The 19,685-nt window shown below is 35.4% G+C and overlaps 1 protein-coding gene across 3 annotated transcripts in view; it reads right to left on the reverse strand.

The window, feature by feature from the left end:
• Positions 1 to 19,685, reverse strand: part of ATP7A (ATPase copper transporting alpha) — a 138,363-nt gene that overhangs the window by 36,364 nt on the left and 82,314 nt on the right. For all 3 annotated transcript variants that reach the window (XM_032387832.1, XM_032387830.1, XM_032387833.1), the window contains 5 exons: positions 10,636 to 10,839; positions 7,452 to 7,615; positions 3,219 to 3,380; positions 1,094 to 1,170; positions 510 to 732 (listed from right to left, as the gene is read on the reverse strand). In XM_032387832.1, coding sequence (XP_032243723.1) covers positions 510 to 732; positions 1,094 to 1,170; positions 3,219 to 3,380; positions 7,452 to 7,615; positions 10,636 to 10,839 — 830 coding nt within the window. The remainder of the gene's footprint in view (positions 1 to 509; positions 733 to 1,093; positions 1,171 to 3,218; positions 3,381 to 7,451; positions 7,616 to 10,635; positions 10,840 to 19,685) is intronic.

The following is a 19,685-nucleotide window of genomic DNA, read 5'->3' on the forward strand; positions in this document are numbered from 1 at the left end:
AAGAGTTGAAAACATACAGAAAGTAATGTACTTCAGTATCAGGGATAAGTAATTAAAATAATAACATAATATTATCATTATCACCATCATTTTATTTTATATAAGTTAATAATTAAAATATATTAATATACTTGATATAATAGTAATGTAATTAATTTTAATATGTTTACTATAGAATATTAAATACAAATATAAATAAGTAAAATATCTATTTTATTATTATTACTTTAAACATAAAGTTATATGCAACAGCAGATATGAATGCTAAATTCATATCAAAATGTGAATTGAACTCTTTTTCTCTGCTTTGTTGTTAAACAATATCCTTAGGAGTTAAATGGAATTTATTATCTACTTTAACCACTCAGTTTAAGATTATTTTTATGAGCATCTAGCATAAAATGATCAAACTTCTGGCTAATATCTGTTTTGCAATTGAAAATAGCCTTGCCTGTCACATTTTGCTATTTTTCATTATTAACATATATACTTGCTACCATTTCACTTGCCTGTACAGGTACACACAATAGAAAGGATAGCAAATTCATAATGGACAATCCTGGCAGGATCTGGCGCTCCAGGAACATAGAAGAATGAATGTTGATCATTTCTTCTTGACTCATGTTCTTATTATGGTGAGTTGCAAGATGGTGATCCATAACCATCATATATATCATCAGCCCCATTACAGGAATACAGAAAAAGAGGCTCACAAGGAAGGACCGTCTCCACCTTACATAGAAAAGAAAAATCATTTTAGTAAGTAGCTGATGGTTAAAGGTTCTATGTACTATAGGGAAATACAAATTGTGACCACTTCACCCAATATAAGGATGACATTGTAAAAACTGACATGTCAACAGGATGTTAAAGTTATAACAATTGGTTAAACATCCAACTCTTGATTTCGGCTCAGGTCATGATCTCAGAGTCATGAGATCGAGCCCTGCATCAGGCTCTGTGCTGAGTGTGGAGCCTGCTTAAGATTCTCTCTCCGTCTTCCTCTGCCTCTCCCTCACTCTTTCTCTCTCTTAAAAAAATCTGTAACAAAGAATCAAAATCTGTTTTTCATTGACACACCAAAAGAACTTACTGTCTTATTTCTCGTTTATGGTCCAGGTGACTTGCTGATCGATCCTTCTTGACCAAAGAAGCTTCAAAACCTAAGCTCTAAGGAAATTCATGAGAAAACAATTATTTCACTGAATATAAAAATATTACATAGAGAAATTCTAAGACACAGTACTGTCATTAAGAACTTGAATTCAACTCAATTACTGAGTGCAAGTCACTCTGGTGACTGCAAAGATGAAAATATGCTCCCTTCTCTTAATTGCTTTTGTTTATAGCCTTTCATCAAAGAAATGAATAGTTCCTTAACTCGAGTTAATGTCTACCCTACTGTTCTCAAACTAATGATTTAACTCAAGCGCAGCTGTCCTAAGATTCTTATATCAAAAAGTAAGCTAAAGCCTCTAATAAGTAATTTTAGAAAAAAGCAGAATCAGTGTTTGATGATCTAATAAAGACAGAATTCAATAGTAAAATCACAAATCTTACATTTAGACAAGCATCATCCACTAGTATTGATGTACATTAATCACTTTTTTAAAATTTTAGCTTTGACATCTATCTATCCATCCATCCCCCAAACAAGTACAGGAAATTGAGTAATAGGCCACAAAAGTTAGCACCATAGTATCAAGTCTTTGCAGATGCAGTCTCTACTCTTCTTCTATCAGAAAAAGAACATGAACAAAAATTTCCCTAATAAAACGAAGTATTAAAGAAAACTACACATAAGTAAGACTCATATGCACATAGACAGTAACATACACTGTATTTTCAACTGCTAGGGAAAATGTTGCCATCTTACATTTGTTGGCAGTGTAGCACAGCACAGTGAAAAAAGCAAGCATGAGCTTTAGAGTCAGAAAGAATAGGCTCAGGGCGCCTGGGTGGCTCAGTCAGTTAAGTATCTGCCTTCAGCTCAGGTCATGATCGTGAAGTCCCAGGATCGAGCCCCGTGTCAGACTCCCAAGGAGTCTGCTTCTCCCTCTCCCCCCTCCTGCTTGCACGAGCTCTCTCTCTCTCTCAAATAAATAAATAAAATCTTCTTTAAAAAAAGAAAGAACAGGCTCAAATCCCAACTATGACACTTACTAGCTATGTGATTTTGGGCAACTAACTTAACTTCTCTTAACCTGGGTTTCGTCACATCCAAAATGAAGATGACAGCACTGTTGTGAGAATTAAATTAAGAGTTGAAGCTTTGCAATCTTGGTAACTGGCTCATAGTAAATACTCAATAATGCTAGCTTCACAAAGATGTTAATGGTATTATTATCTATACTAATAGGATCTTATCTGAACTATTAATATGCTCCAATCATTATAACAACAAGGCTATACCACATTAAAACTTTTAAAGCACTTTCACATGTACTACCACTTGATTTATTGAAGAACATGAGATAAGTTTGTGACAAATAAAAGGGTTTGGTCTTTTAAATTTCATACTTAAAAATACATCATTTGTAAGCAGAATCAGACCTATAAATACAGAGAACAATCTGATGATTGCCAGAGGGGAGGTAGATGGGAGATGGGTAAAATGGGTGAAGGGGAGTGGGAGATACAGGCTTCCAGTTAAGGAATGACTAAGTCATTGGAAAAAAAAAGGTACAGCATAGTAAACATAAGTCAATGGTATTGGAATAGCGTTGTATGGTGACACATGCTAGCTACACTTGTGGTGAGCAGAGCATAACCACTGAGTTGTTGAATCACTATGTTGTATACCTGAAACTAACATAACATCGTTGTGTCAACTATACACAAATTTTTAAAAATTACATTGCTTGCTTTGATCTAGGTACAATAAAGCATCTAGCATGATGCTTGCTTTCTTAATGATTAATTAATCTTATAACAAATTGTACTTTACTGCCATTTTCTAAATATTTTTAAAGGATTTGTGGTTCTACCTTCAGTCTACTCCTGATTAATAGTGCCAATATGCCTTTGCCTAACTCTTCCTGACAAAGACCAAGAAAAAAAAGGTTGTAAACACATTTATGTTAAATTTGAGACATGTTAATTGAGAGTAATCCAAGGGACCAGATCTTTTTCATTGTCTCTGATACAAAATAGAAGTGATTCAACGGAGTGCTGACTGAATAGGTAAGAACACAGAAATGCAAAATCTTACCACTTACTTCAACCGTATGGATAATATCCCTGGGACCAATAATTTCCGGGTCATATTTAATATGTGCTTTGTTGGTTGCCAGGGCCACCGAGCAGTAGAAGATCCCTCTGTGTTTTGTGAGGATAGACTCTATTTTATGTACACAGGAGGCACACGTCATTCCTCTCACCTGTTAAAGACAAAGGTTTTGTTATTCAGAAATCTACTTTTTCCTCCATTAAACATGAATTGTAACATGGGATGAACATACAAGATCTTATCTGCACTATTAATATCCTTTAGATATGTTCATTAGAATGCTGTTTTTATATAAAATTACATTGAACAAAGATATGGTCCCGGGAAGCTGCAAAAGGTTAAATAGAAGAAGATCTCGCTAAGTCAGTCTCCCTCTTCCTGTCACTGCTCAGTGATAGAGGATTTGACATCTATTGTTTCTTGAACTCAATGTCTTGTTTCCCTCTAGATTTTTTAGTCTTCAATATTACTTTTACAGAGGTTAATGGATGACAAAAGTGTTATACCTTTGTCTAAAAATGCATTTCGCCTTATGTCTTGGGTGAGGTTATAGTTCAGCTTGGTATTAAATTCTAAAATGGAGTAGCAGAACTTCTGGAATGACTGTGTGTGGAGCTCAGCAAAGACCTTCCCCCAAAAGCAATGATAAAATTGAACAAAAGTTTCAAAAAACAACCCTTTAAAGATCTGGAAAGTGACTAAAGAGTATATAACAAATTACAAAGCTTTTATTCAAGAATATCTACTGAAGAATATCAGTAATGGTGTAGTAAAGGCCTTTGAAAATTATCTCCTCCATAAAAGCAATGAGAAACTGTCAAAACTGTCAAAACCAACTTTTTTTGAAATTTGGAAATTAAATAAAAGTTTTCAGCAATCCAGGAAGCATTATTCAAGAAAATCAGATGGGGGTGCCTGGGTGGCTCAGTCGGCTGACTCTTGATTTCGGCTCAGGTCATGATCTCGGGGTCCTGGGATGGAGCCCCATGTCGGGCTCCACGCTCAGCAGGCAATCTACTTGAGGATTCTCTCTCTCCCTCTCCCTATGCCCCTACCCCCCACTCACACTCTCTCTCTAAAATAAATAAATCTCTAAAAAAAAAGAATTAAAGGAAAATATGAGAACACTATCTCACCAAATAAATAATATCAATTAAGAAAGAGAGATTATTAAAAAGGCCCAATGGACAGTCTGGAATTGAAAAGTACAGTAACTGAAATGAAAGCAGTACTCAGAGGGAAATGTGTAGCTATAAATGTCAATATTAAAAAATAAGAAAGATCTCAAATAAATAACCTAACCTTCCATGTTAAGGTACTAGAAAAGAAGAGCAAACTAAATGTAAAGCAAGCAAAAGGAAGGAAATTAAAGATTAGAGTGGAAATTAATAAAAGAGAGAAGAGAGAAAATCAACAAAACCGAAAATTGTGTTTCTGAAAAAACTGACAAAATTGACAAACTTTTGGCTAGACTGACCAAGGGAAAAAAGAAAGAAGACTCAAATACTTAATATCAAGAATGAGGAGTGACTATTAACAGGCAAGACATTTCTTTTTTGGGTTAATGAAAAGCTCTTAAAATTAGATATGGTGATAGTTGCACAACTCTGAGGATATACAAAAACCACTGAATTGTACATCTTTATTAAAAGGGCAAGTTTTGTGGTATGTGAATTATATTTCAATAAAGCTATTAAGTCTTATTTATTTTTTTAAAGATTTTATTTTATTTATTTGGCCGAGAGAGAAAGAGAGCACAAGTACAAGCAGGGGGAGCAGCAGAAGGAGAGGGAGACGCAGGCTCCCTGCTGAGCAGGGAGCCCGACACGGGGCTCGATTCCAGGACCCTGGAATCATGACCTGAGCCGAAGGCAGATTTCTTAACTGACTGAGCCACCCAGGCACCCCCTGTTTCAGAAGTCTTTAAAAACTAGGGGCGCCTGGGTGGCATAGTCAATTGGGCATCCCACTCTTGGCTTCGGCTCAGGTTGTGATCTCCAGGTAGTGGATTGAGCCCCATGTCAGGCTCTGCATTCAGCATGGCATCTGCTGACTCTCTCTCTCCCTCTCTGTCTCTAAAATAAATAAATAAATCTTTTTAAAAAATTCTTTAAAAAATAAAAATCCATGGTGGTGCCTGCCTGGATCAGTCAGTGGAGCGTGTGACTCTTGATCTCCGGGTTGTGGGTTTAAGCTCCGTGTTAGGTATAGAGATTAGTTAAAAATAAAATCTTTTTGGGGCACCTGGGTGGCTCAGTCAGTTAAGCATCTGCCTTCAGCTCAGGTCATGATCCCAGGGTCCGGGATCGAGCCCCACATCGAGCCCCACATTGGGCTCCCGGCTCGGCCAGGAGCCTGCTTCTCCTTCTCCCTCTGTCGCTCCCTCTGCTTGTGTTCCCTCTCTAGCTGTTTCTCTCTCTGTGTCAAATAAATAAATAAAATCTTTTAAAAAAATAGATAAAAATCTTTAAAAAAATTTTTAAATAAATAAATAAAAATAAAAACCCACCCATTCTTTTTAAAATCTGCTTAGTATCCTACTATATGGACGTATTATAATTTATGTATCTAGTCCCCAGTGATTAACATTTAGTTTTTTTTCTTATCTTTTGCTATAATAAAAAATAAAAGAAAATAAATACTATAATGAACATAGTATGTCATTTCATACATATGCAACTATGTCTGTTGGATAACTTCCTGTGAGTGGAACTTCTAAAGCAAAGGGCATGTGCAATTTTACTTTTGATAGACATTGCCAAATTCCCCTGCTGAGAGCCTGTATCAATTGGCTCTTGACCAGTAATACATAAGAGATCACAAACACAGTGTTAACAAAATTGGGTATTATCTTTACCAATCTAATAGGTGAAAAATGGCATTTTGATGTAGTTTTAATTTGCTTTATTCTTATTAAAAGTGAGGGTGAACATCTTTTCTTATGTTTAAAGTGGTAACATTTTGGATTTTCTGTGAATTGTCAGTTCATATCCTTTACCAACTCTCTTTTGGGTTGTTTCTTTTCTTATTGATTGATAATACCTCTTCATATATTAAGAAAATTAACCTTCATCTATGATAAGAAATAAATTCAATCTACTTGTCTTTTGACTTTGTTTATGGTGTTTTCCTTCCAAAAAGAAAATTTTTAAAAATTTTTTTTAAAGATTTTATTTATTTATTTGACAGAGAGAGAGACAGCGAGAGAGGGAACACAAGCAGGGGAAATGGGAGAGGGAGAAGCAGGCTTCCTGCCAAGCAGAGAGCCCGATGCGGGGCTTGATCCCAGGACTCTGCGATCACAACCCGAGCCGAAGGCAGACGCTTAACGACTGAGCCACCCAGGTGCCCCGTTCCAAAAAGAAATTTTTATGTACATGAATTTATCAATCTTTTCTTTTATTGGTTTTGTATGATAGTTAGAAAGGCCATTTCCACTCTAATATTATTTTTTAAGTGACAGATTAGATGTTATTATTGGGAAAAGCTGGGTAGAAGCTTCATAGAAATTCTCTACTAGTTTTGCAACTTTGTGGGTCTAAAATTATTTACACAATGGATTAACAGACTTATGTATAGTAAAACAAATACACTAAAATGTTAATGGAGAATCAAGGTGGTGGGTATAAGGGTGTCCACTGTACAATTCTTTTGACTTTCCTGATGTCTCAAGTTTTTATAATTAAATACTGGGGAAAAGAGCTCTAAATATTTCTCCTAGTAATTTCATGTTTTTTTACATTCAGATTTTTGATTGAGCTGGAACTAATTTTGGTACAGTATTAAGTTTTTTGTTTTAATTGTTTAAGTTATACAAATAAAACTCAATTTGCTAAATTGGAGAAAATGACCATTTTAAACCAATATGCCTTACACCTGGTTTTATGGCTTCATCTATAAAATTTAAGTCTTCGATGCATCTGAAATTTATTTTTTTCTATGCTACTAGGTAGGAATCATACTATATTTTAAAAGTTGATTTTCATTTATTTATTCAAACCTAAATCTTCTTTTTTGGTTCTTAATATAGATATGATTATCTTTTACATTCCATGCTTAAAGGCCACCATTAAGTCATATCTTATCCTTCTATTTTCCAGTTTCCTTAATTTTCCTTTTATGTCTTATTTTCCCAACCCTTAAATATCTTTGGAACTATTTTCTGAATCCTCCCTAAGTTTTTCCTGGAGATTTTATTAATCACACAAAAATGATTACTTACAACAAGTTCCAAAACACCATCTCCTTCATCAGCATTTTCTATCATAGTGGCTCCAAATCCGAGCTCTCGGATGAACTCAGCTATCATTGGGGGTTGTATAACAGCAGGATTATACCTTACTTCTGCCTTGCCAGCCATCAGAGCCACAAGTACAGAATATATTCCTAGAAGCATTGATAAGAAAAACAATTGAGATAATATCCTTATAAAAAGAGTAATGTTATTAGTTTATTTTTCATTTGTAAAAGATTAAAGTGAACCTAGGGAAATTTGTAACTTAATTTTTACACAATCTTGAACCCAAACCAAATAAAACTCTTTGAAAGGGGGCCTTAGTTTCTTAAACGTTTTATTATGGAAATTTTCAATTATATATACCCAAAAGAGAGAACAACACAATAAACTTGATACAACCATCGCCCAGTTTCAACAATTATCAATAATACTGGGTCTGAGGGTGCCTGGGTGGCTTAGTAGGTTAGGCGGCCAACTCTTGATTTTGGCTCAGGTCAAGATCTCGGGGGTCCTGGGATCAAGCCCCACACTGGGCTCCGTGTTCAGTGGGGAATCTGCTTAAGGATTCTCTCTCTCCCGCTCCTTCTGCCCCTTCCCCCCATTCCTTCTCTCTTTCTCTAAAATAAATAAATAAATCTTTTTAAAAAATTAGTACTGGGGCTGATCTTGTTTCATCTACATTCCTATCCTCTTACTTCCTGCACTCTACCCTGATTATTTTGAAGCAAAACCCAGATAATATATCATTTCATATGCAAATATTTAAATACGTATCTCTAAAAGATAGACTCTTCTCTTAAAAAAAATACCCATAATACCATTACCACACCTAAAATAATTCTTCAATATCACCAAATATCCAGGCAGAATTCATATTTCCAGAATTGTCTTAAAATTGTTTATTAGTTTGCCTAACACAGTTTGTTTTTTTGAATTGGGATCCAAGTAAGACCCATGAACTGCAATAGGTTGAGAACTTATTGTGTAAATATAAAGCATTTGTAGAAACTAATAGGACAGGGACCTAGAGAAAGGAACTCATGCACTTAAGGAAATCACTGCAGTTACAGCAAAGAATCCAAGAACGTACCAACATGTACATTATAACATAATCAAATAATAGTCATTTCTTACAATTATCAAATGTTACTGTCTGGCACACACTAATATAAAGTGCTCTTATTCATAGGGGGCAAAAGTGCCATCCAGCTTGTTAACAAAACAAAGGAGTTCATTTTGTCACAGTCATCCTGTTCTCTAGCACAAGCCTTTTATTAAGAACCATCCTACTTCTCTAGGCCAGCTATGGCTGACATTGCCAGGAAGAAAATTAATTCTGCAGAGCAGAAGTGTCAGCTCTTTCTGGTAATCTATGGTACTTGGTGGCTACCTGACAGGGAATGGGGATCAACAGTTCATAGGTTAACTCTGCGGTTGGATAAAAAGAAAAGAAAAGAACATTAACTTAATAAGAGTTTTTAATAAGAAAACAAAGTACCTATATAATCTAAGTTTTCTATATAAAATGCTTACATTCTGGGCTTTGTGGATACCAAATAATTCAGAGGACCAGTTCATAGGAAAGCGTCAGTAATAAAAGTAGGGTACAGAGAAAGTAGAAAAAATCTTTTTGCTTCATTTGGATGTAATCTATAGCCAAACAGAAATAGAAGGGAAAATTTGACTCTCAAAAATAGGTTTCATACGGACATAAATAATGGATAACTTTTTAAACTCTTACTTCAAACTATAAGTAAAACTCTATTCATTTTTAAAAATATAATGCAAACAAAACTAAGAGACAACCAGTGTTACTTAGTTTTTTTTTAAAAAGTGAATATAGTAACCCCAGCTGGGCCAGTGGTTTTCCTAATTGGGTAAAGAGGTGGTAAAGGGGAGAGTAGGAAGCAACTGGAAGGATCAATCAGCACAATGGATTTTTTTTTAAAAAGATTCATGATTGGCATAGGCATTGCTTGTCTCATGAAAAAGGCTATTTCTGAATTGCCAAAAAATAGTTGGTTCTAAAATTAAACAGGAACCTTACAAACTTACTTTGCTTTCATTTGTTTGTAACCTCCCTCCTTTCCCCTTTTAATCATTCAAAGTGTAATATAAGCTTCAGCCTCAACTGCATTCTAATTAGATATAATGGAGACTGAAATGACATGCAAAAATGACACAATGCAGATAAGTAATAACTGAAGATGGCTCTGTATAACATACACTTTGTTATAATTTTCTGGCCTGTATATATAAGGTAAGGTATGTGTGTGTGTGTGTGTGTATGTATGTGTGTATGTATGTGTGTGTCTATGTATGGTATATATAAGGCCTTTATATATAAGGCCTATGGACCTCAGGGCTATATTATTATTATTATATACTTTGAGTTATAATAACACAATATAGAGGGGAGAAGCTGATACTAATCTTACTTCTTTGGCCCTCGTGACTAAGGGCATGTATTATTTAAGACCCTGGGGCTAGTACCAAACCTATGATTTCAGTCTCATTAAACATAACTGTATTTTTCTATGGTTACAAATTATGCCACAGTGTGAAGTCTACTAATATGAATGCAAACTTACAAGGTAAAACATTTGAGTATAACTGAATAAAAAAAAAGTATGCTGTAAATTTTCTAAGATTTTGTGACCTAGAGTTAAATTTTATACACGATACTGAGTAACTTTTTAACATTTTTACTACAAGCAAAGATCAGTGATCAAACTGTTGGAAGAGAATAATATAATTCTAAACAAACTTGGTTTTGGTCTGGTTCTTGGTCCAGGTACAGTAATATTGAAACTTATGGACTGTGGTTATTAGTTTTAAGCATAGCTTTATCAGAAAATTTGTATGTTTCTTAAAATGCATTGCAACCAAGGCCATAGAGAATAGTGACCTTATATACTTCCTTCTGCTATTTTCCTACAAATTTCATTGATATTAAAATGTGATCATGAGGTAAACAAGATAGAAACTTGGGAACAAAACACAAAAACTGGCTGTCAGAAAGTCAAGGTTGTCCTGCACATTACTCATATGCAGGACTTCCTAAGGCCTTGGCAAGAACCACAAAAATGGTTATGAAACACCTAAGAGAACAACAAGGACAGAGTCCTCAAATCAATACACAAAATAACAGGCTCCAAGAGTGTCTTACCTTCTTCTCGTCTTAAATTCCGTTCAATGTTTGCTACACAGGAAGCACAAGTCATACCAGTGACCTGGATGTAACACTTAGATGAAGTCTTTGCCTCCACGTCGTGAATTGGTGTCATCATTTTAGTATAAAATTCATTAGTTGAAGTCAAAAGCGGCATTTCCGATGATGTCTGAGCTATTATTACAAATGGCTCATTTGTATCTGGTGGACAGGGAAAGAGTCTTTTCATTTGAGGTATTCTTCAGCTGCATCCTTGCCATTCATCACAATCCACACCTCCAGGTACTGTCAATCCATTCCTTTAAAACCAGCATGGACCTAGAGCTCTCGGCACTGCTTTTTTACACTTTCCAGAAAGTGACTTCAAATTTCAATGCTGCCCATCCCAGTTCTCTGGAAAATCTGAACTAACTGAGTAAACAAAACTTTGGTTATACCAAGTTCTCCTAGTTATTTTCTCTATTGCAAACCCCAGGTAGAGAATAGTTTGTTGATGGATAGCTCTTATTTTTATAATGAATTTTTATCATTATGTTAATGATTTGCATACTGGCATTAAACCAATTCATGATATAGTAAAGAGAACAAAAATCAATTTATAAAACAGCATTGCAGTATGATGTCATTTAAAAATTTTTTGTGTAAGGGTGCCTGGGTGGCTGTCGGTTAAGCATCTGCCTTCGGCTCAGGTCATGATCCTGGGGTCCTAGGATCGAGCCCCGTGTCAGGCTCTCTGCTCAGTGAGGAGCCTGCTTCTTCCTCTCCCTCTGCCCACCCCCTACTTGCGCTCTCTGTCTCTCTCTCTCTCACACTCTCTCTCACATGCACTCTCTCTCAAATAAAATCTAAAAAATATATATATATAAATTTTAAAAATTGTGTATATGTATATATGAGACCATGTATAAGAAAGTCAAAATATTAATGGTGGCTATTTCTGAGGAATGGGGTTAAGGCAGGAATAGAATGACAGATGAACACATTTTCTCTATAGACACTTCTGTATTGTTTGAATTTTAAACACTAATACTAATATATAGTATTTTTTTTACATTAAAATGTCTTTGTGGATAATGGAAGAAAAGGTAAGGAGTAAGTCAGCAGTAATCTTTGTTCTGTACAAAGGAATATTTGGGGGTGCCTGGGTGGCTCAGTCGGTTAAGGGTCTGACTCTTGATTTTGGCTCAGGTCATGATCTCAGGGTCGTGAGATTGAGCCCCATGTCAGGCTCTGTGCTGGGTTTGGAACCTGCTTAAGATTCTCCTTCCGCCTCTACCTCTGCCCCTCCCCACCGCCGCGTGTGCATGGGCACACACTCTAAAAAAATAAAATAAATAAAATAAAATAAAATAAAATAATAAAAGGGATATTTGGAAAATTTCTCCAGAGAATGTTTATGCACTGTGGAACAATGGGAATCTCCTATCATCCAGAAGTTCCCCTGCAGTCTCAGAAAATCTGCCATTCTGTTTTAGTTTATCCACTGCAGTATTAATCACCTCCAAGAAGGGAGAAGTTATCCTCTCTAGCACATCCATGCACTTGCAAAGCTAAAGATTTTATACTCTCCTGCAGAGATAAGGAGGTAAAGAGGTGATGTGGAAATTTTCAGGCACCTAACTTGTTAAAACTGGTTCAGGTCTATTTGGCTAACCCATAGAGGAATCCCCGCATCAGAGCTGGTTTTCAGGATGCTAGAGAGGGCATCTTTTGCAGAAACTTTAACAAAAGCCTGACCATTTAACTCATAAATAATGACCTAGACTTCCCAAATCAGTATAATAGCTCTTAAATTTTAATGCACATACAACAACCTGAGGGATTTTGTTGAAATGCAGATTATGGTTCAGGACATTTAGGATGGGGCCTGAGATTCTGCATTTCCACCACTCTTCCAGGTGATGGCACTATAGCCAATCTGGGTTACAGCAAAAGACACTGATCACAATTGACTAGATACTCCCAATTCCAAAATTAGTCAGTCTCTGATCTTAAGAAAGGCAATTTAGAAAACTATACTTATTCATTCAGATTATGAGAGCATTATTTAGGAAATAGATGGTAAAATTTACCAAATATTACTGTTATCTTAAAGAATTCAAAAAGGAAGCTCATTTGCCCAAAGGAAATAGCTGTGGCTTTGAAAAAATACATTATTTATGGGCGCCTGGGTGGCTCAGTTGGTTAGGCGACTGCCTTCGGCTTGGGTCATGATCCTGGAGTCCCAGGATCGAGTCCCGCATGGGGCTCCCTGCTCGGCTGGGGTCTGCTTCTCCCTCTGACCCTCCCCCTTCTCATGCTCTCTCGCTCTCTTTCTCATTCTCTCAAATAAATAAATAAAATCTTTTTTTTTTTTAAGATTTTATTTATTTATTTGAGAGAGAGAGAATGAGAGAGAGAGCATGAGAGGGGGGAGGGTCAGAGGGAGAAGCAGACTCCCCGCGGAGCAGGGAGCCCGATGCGGGACTCGATCCCGGGACTCCAGGATCATGACCTGAGCCGAAGGCAGTCGCTCAACCAACTGAGCCACCCAGGTGCCCATAAATAAATAAAATCTTAAAAAAAAAGAAAAAATACAATATTTAAACCCATCCAGGAGCTTACTTCTTTCTCTCATAATTATTATCAAGACTTAATTCTGAAATTAAGACACTGAAAAAAAGTTTATACTGCTAATTACTTGATGTCCTGTTCTAGTATTCAGTGATTTGAGGTACCAGAGATAACCCATAATACAATCTGCAATTTTCACACTCTGGAAGTTCAGTACTAAATTAAAATAAGTCATAGAGGTAGTCCCTTTTAGCTACCTTAGCATGACCTCTTAACAAAGATCCATAAAATTGTGTTCTTTACGCCAGTGAGTGTGGCAACCAGAAGAGCAAAAGCTTCCATCTTCCACAGAAGCAGTGCAGGTGTTAAGCCGCCACACTGAATTAAATGACTACTTTTCTTCAAGTAGATTTTCTATAGGCTGTAGCAACACTACCTATGCTTAAGTGAATTCAAAAGGAAGGAAGGTTGACTTTCCTGCACTTGAGGCAACAATCAGAAAAGATTCCAAAAATTTCAAGAAAGGGTTTCCGATCTCATCCTCAAAATTGGTGGGTTCGGTGTCTGAAGTAATATGAAGAATAAATACATAATCAGAAAATGGATTAAAAAGAATCAAAAACATCATTTCTGCAACATACTCTCAAATGATTCAGAAAAAGTTAGTGTGTGTGCATCTGTGTGTATGTCAACAGAGAGAATGATAAGGCAAATGTGGTAAAATACTAAAAATGAGGGAATCTGAGAGAAACTGGTAAACAGGAATTCTTTGTATTACTCTTGCAGCTTTTCTGTAAGTTTGAAATTAAAAATAAAGTTACAAAAAAGGAAAAGAATTTGAGTTTTTTCTTAATTGGTTACTGAAGACTTAACTTCATATATTATATATCTTTTTAAGAGAATGATGAGATTGACGGTCATGATAAAAAGTACCTCCCATGCAAGGGTGGTTCAGTATTTGTAAATCGATCAACGCGATACATCACATCAACAAAAAAAAAAGAAAAAGAAAAAAAACATATCATTTCAATAGGTGCAGAAAAAGCATGACAAATTGCAACATCCATTCATTATAAAACCCTCTAAAAGGAGGTCTTAGAGGGAACATACCTCAACATTATAAATGCTTTATATGAAAAACCCACAGCTAACATTATACTCTATGGTGAAAAACAGAGTTTTTCCCCTAAGATCAGGAACAAGACATGGATGTCTGTTCTCACCACTTTTATTCAACACAGTACTGAAAGTCCTAGCCACAGCAATCAGACAACAAAAAGAAATAAAAGGCATCCAAATGGCAAGGAAGAAATAAAACTTTCACTGTTCGCAGATGAGATGATACTATATAGAAGACCCTAGAGTCCACCAAAAAACTACTAGAACTGACAAATGAATTCAGTAAGGTTGCAGAATACAAAATCAAGGTATACACCAATAATGAAGCAGCAGAAAAAGAAAAAGCAATTCCATTTACGATTGCATCAAAAACAATAAAATACCTAGGAATAAACTTAACCAAATAGGTAAAAGACCTGTACTCTGAAAGCTATAAAACACTGATGAAAGAAACTGAAGACAAAACAAAGAAATGGAAAGACATTGCATGCTCTTGGATTGGAAGAACAAATAATATTAAAATGTCTATACTACACATTTAATCTAAGCAACCTACACACTTAATGCAATCCCTACCAAAATACCAATAGCATTTTTCACAGAACTAGAGCAAACAATCCTAAAATTTGTATGGAAACACAAAAAACCCTGAATAGCCAAGGCAATCTTGAAAAAGAAAAAGAAAACTGGAGGTATCACAATACCAGACATCAAGTTATATCACAAAGCTGTAGTAATCAAAATAGTATGGTGCTGGAACAAAAATAGATACATAGATCAATAGAACAAAACAGAAAGCCCAGAAATAAACCCACAATTATATGGTCAATTAATCTTTGACATAGGCAGCAAGAATATGCAATGGAAAAAATACAGTCTCTTCAACAAATACTGTTGGGAAAACTGGACAGCTACATGCAAAAGAATGAAACTGGACCACTTTCTTATACCATACACAAAAATAATTCAAAGTGGACTGAAGACCTAAATGTGAGACCTGCAACCAAAAACCCTAGAAAAGAACCCAGGCAGTAACTTCTTTGACACTGGTCATAGCAACTTTTTTCTAGATATGCCACCTGAGGCAAAGGAAACAAGAGAACAATAAACTACTGGAACTACATCAAAATAAAAATCTTCTGCACAGTGAAGGGAACAACTAACAAAACTAAAAGGCGACCTACTGAATGGGAGGAGATATTTGCAAATGACATATCCAATAAAGGGTTAGGATCCAAAATATATAAAGAACTTACCAAATTCAACAACAAAAAAACCAAATAATCCAATTTAAAAATGGGCAGAAGACCTGAACAGATATTTCTCCAAACACTTACAGATGGCCAACAGACACATGAAAAGATGCTCGACATCAGTGATCATCAGGGAAATACAAATCAAAACTACAATGAGATATCACCTCACATCTGTCAGGATGGCTAAAATCAAAAACTCAAGAAACAGCAAGTGTTGGCAAGGAGGTGGAGGAAAAGGAACCCTCTTGCACTATTGGTGGGAACGCAAACTGGAGCAACCACTCTGGAAAATATTATGGAGGTTCTTCAAAAAGTTAAAAATAGAACTATCCTCTGATCCAGCAATCGCACTACTGGGTATTTACCCAAAGAATACAAAAACACTAAATCAAAGGGAGACACGCACCCCAATGTTTATAGCAGCATTATCTACAATAGCCAAATTATGGAAGCAGCCCTACTGTCCATCGATTGATGAACGGATAGAGAAAGTGTAGTGCATATATATACATGTACACACACACACACACACACACACACACACACACAGAGGAATATCATTTAGCCATAAAAAATGAAATCTTGCCATTTGCAATGACACGGATGGAGCTAGAGAATATAATTAGGGAAATAAGTCAGAGAAAGACAAATACTGTATGAGTTTACTCATACGTGGAATTTAAGAAACAAAATAAATGAGCAAAAAAGAGAGAAACAAATTAACAAAGAGATTCTTAATTATAGAGGATAAACAGATGGTTACCAGAAGAAGGGTTTGGAGGATGGGTTAAATAGGTGATAGGGATTAAGGAGTGCACTTGTGATGAGCACCGAGTAATGTACGGAAGTGCTGAATCACTATATTGTACACCTGAAACTAATGTAACACTGTATGTTAACTACACCTGAATTAAATTTTTTAAAAATAAAATTAAAAAAAGAATTCACCAATGAAGAAAAAAAAGCACCTCATATTTCTCTATCTCCTTTAACTTTTACTGCCCACCTAGGATTAGTATGTCATAAAGACAAATTGTGCCAGCCCCTCTCTGTCTGGGAAGGGGTTATGGTGATAGGCTGTGAGGCCAGGATCAGCATTGACACTGATATTCAGAAAATGGGTAGCCACCATTTTGGTGGCATCTTAAACTCTGAATGATCTCTAGCAGAAATAGAGAATGCAATCTTTTGCTGTCAACCTTTTATCCCAATAATATGGGTCACTGTAGTCACAACTCTATCAATTCTTTTATGGTGACGTCCAATGTGCCAAGGTTTTTTACCTATTCATCATGGCCATTAATGTGTTTGTTATGAACCCTAACAGATGTAGGGCACATAACAGGCTCCTGGTAATTATTTGTTGAACAATCAATTCCTGGCGCCCTTGACAATAGTTGGTTAAGGTAAAAGCCATTGTTAAGAGTTATTGAACATGTTGCATTCGTGGATCCTGAGGACTAGGTAGATGATACACATGGTACTAGAAACTATCAAGTACTCTTACTTGTCTGACCAAAATTTCTCCTATTGCTCAAGTTTATCTTTGAAGCCATGTGAGGTTGTTGGAAAGTTACTTTTATTCTGCTCACATCTGTTATATAAAAACTCTTAAATGCCATTTTAAATTATTATATTATCACTGCATTAAATAAACATATTAAAATAGATTTAATTCAGAGAGTTTATTTATAGAGGTCACTGCAGCAAATTATTTATACCAGTGCTTCTCAAACTTTAATGTGCATATGAATTACCTGGAGAGCTTATTAAAATTAAAATGTAGATTTTTATTTAATGGGTATGCAGTGGGTCAGAGAGTCTAGTTCTAACAAGCTCCCAGTGAGGGTGCTGCCACTGCTGATCTGTGAACCATACTTTAAGCTGCCAAAATACAGACCCAAATGAGTAGGATAAATTCCAATGTGGGGGTCCAATCTGAAAGTCTGTGAGGTTCTTGCTTACAATAATGCCAGATATCAGATTTGATTTTAAAAAAGAATTATATATACATATATATACACATATATATACATGTATACACACACACACACACACAATGGAATACTATTTAGCAATAAAAAGGAATGAAATATTGATATATGTTACAAACATATATGACACAAAAGGACAAATATTCTATGATTCCACTTATATGGTACCTAGAGTTGTCAAATTCATAAAGAAAAATATAGAACAGTAAATAACAGGAGCTGAGGGAGAGGGAAGGGAAATGAGGAGTGACTGCTAATGGGTATGGGGTTTCTTTTGGGGGTGATGAAAATGTTATAAAATTAGATAGCGATAACGGCTGTAAAACTCTGAATGTACTAAGAACCACTGGATTGTATACTTTAAAAGGGCAAATTTTCATAGCAGCAATGTCCACAATAGCCAAACTGTGGAAGGAGACAAGACGCCCTTCAACGGATGAATGAATGAAGATGTGGTTCATATATACAATGGAATATTACTCAGCCATCAGAAAGGATGAATACCCACCATTTGTATCAACATGGATGGAACTGGAGGGTGTTATGCTAAGTGAAATAAGTCAAGCAGAGAAAAACAATTATCATATGGTTTCACTCATATGTGGAACATAAGGAATAGCGCAGAAGACCATAGGGGAAGGGAGGGAAAACTGAACGGGAAGAAATCAGAGAGGGAAACAAACCATGAGAGGCTCTGGACTCCAAGAACTAAACTGAGGGTTACAGAAGGGAGGGGGTGGGGGATGGGGTACCCAGGTGTTGGGTATTAAGAAGGACACCTGTGGTGATGAGCACTGGGTGTTATATGCAACTAATGTATCGTTGAACACTACATCAAAAACTAATGATGTACTGTATGTTGGCTAACTGAACATAAAAAAAAAAGAAAGAAACTTAGATACAATTGATATGGGAGATGGCCCCACAGACATCTTAACATTTGCCATCCTTGGGGTAGCATATAATAAAATAATACTAGTTTAAAAATTTTAAAAAAATAAAAACTCTTAAAAAATAAAACTAAATTTTTTTTAAAAAATTTAAAAAATAAGAGTGAATTTTATGGTATGCAAACTACATCTTTATATTAAAAAGTGAGAATTCTATAATTTCTGCCATTTGTCATGAGTATGAAAATTAAGAATATTTAGTATGTCTCTGGGTCCTCTTCCACTGACATTTATCTACCACAATAATTTGAGCATGTGTTTAATTTTTTATGCTTTTCAGTTTTAGTGAGCTCGAAAAAAGAATAGAGCTATTTGATATCTTTCATTCTAATCAGAATAGCAAAAGTTAATAACATTGTCTGGAAATTAGTTATACAATTTTTCTGTTTTATTTACAGCAAGTAATTTCATTAGGGCATTTCCAGTTTAATTCAAGGCTAGGTTCAATTCTAGTTCAAAATAACAAGTTCCCATAGGCAAATTCATTGAATATTCATTTTTGGTTTCAGTTCAAGGTAAGGGCTGGCAGGAAATAGACTTTGGGGCAGTTCTAGAGTCAGTTTCATTTGAATGTCCAAATTTAAAGCTACAGTTAAAATTCTATTATTTATTTCTACCTTTTTTTCTTGTCAAAACAGCATTTGCTTCTCCCATTATACATGTACACATACAGCCTTGTCATAAAAAACAAAACACATAGGCAAGCACAATGGAAATAAATATCACCTTTATCCTACCACTCATATAATAACCACTGTTAAAATTTTAGTTCATGTCCTGCCAGGAATTTTATTCACTCATATATATGAACAACATTTACACAGTATAAATCCTTACATATGTGTTTATAAAATTTTGATCATACTGAATATACAGATTTTTAGCTTTTATTTTTTCATTTAACAAGATACCTCATACACTTTCCTGTGGTATTAAGTATCTTTAGTACTGTAATTTATTATGGCTCTATAGCATTTCATCATATGGATGTATCATGATTTAATGTTACTAGTTTTTAAATATTACAGATAATTATGCAAACATCCTTCTGCATCTTTGTACACATTGCTGACTACTTCTATAGGACTTACTTCCAAAAACTGGAATTGCAGTGCCTATTACTCATTTATTATTGATGAAAGCCAAAGAATCCAAAATAGGAAATAAAAAACATT

Source organism: Phoca vitulina, unplaced genomic scaffold (assembly GCF_004348235.1).
Source record: "Phoca vitulina isolate PV1807 unplaced genomic scaffold, GSC_HSeal_1.0 scaffold51, whole genome shotgun sequence".
Classification (NCBI taxonomy): Eukaryota; Metazoa; Chordata; class Mammalia; order Carnivora; family Phocidae; genus Phoca; species Phoca vitulina.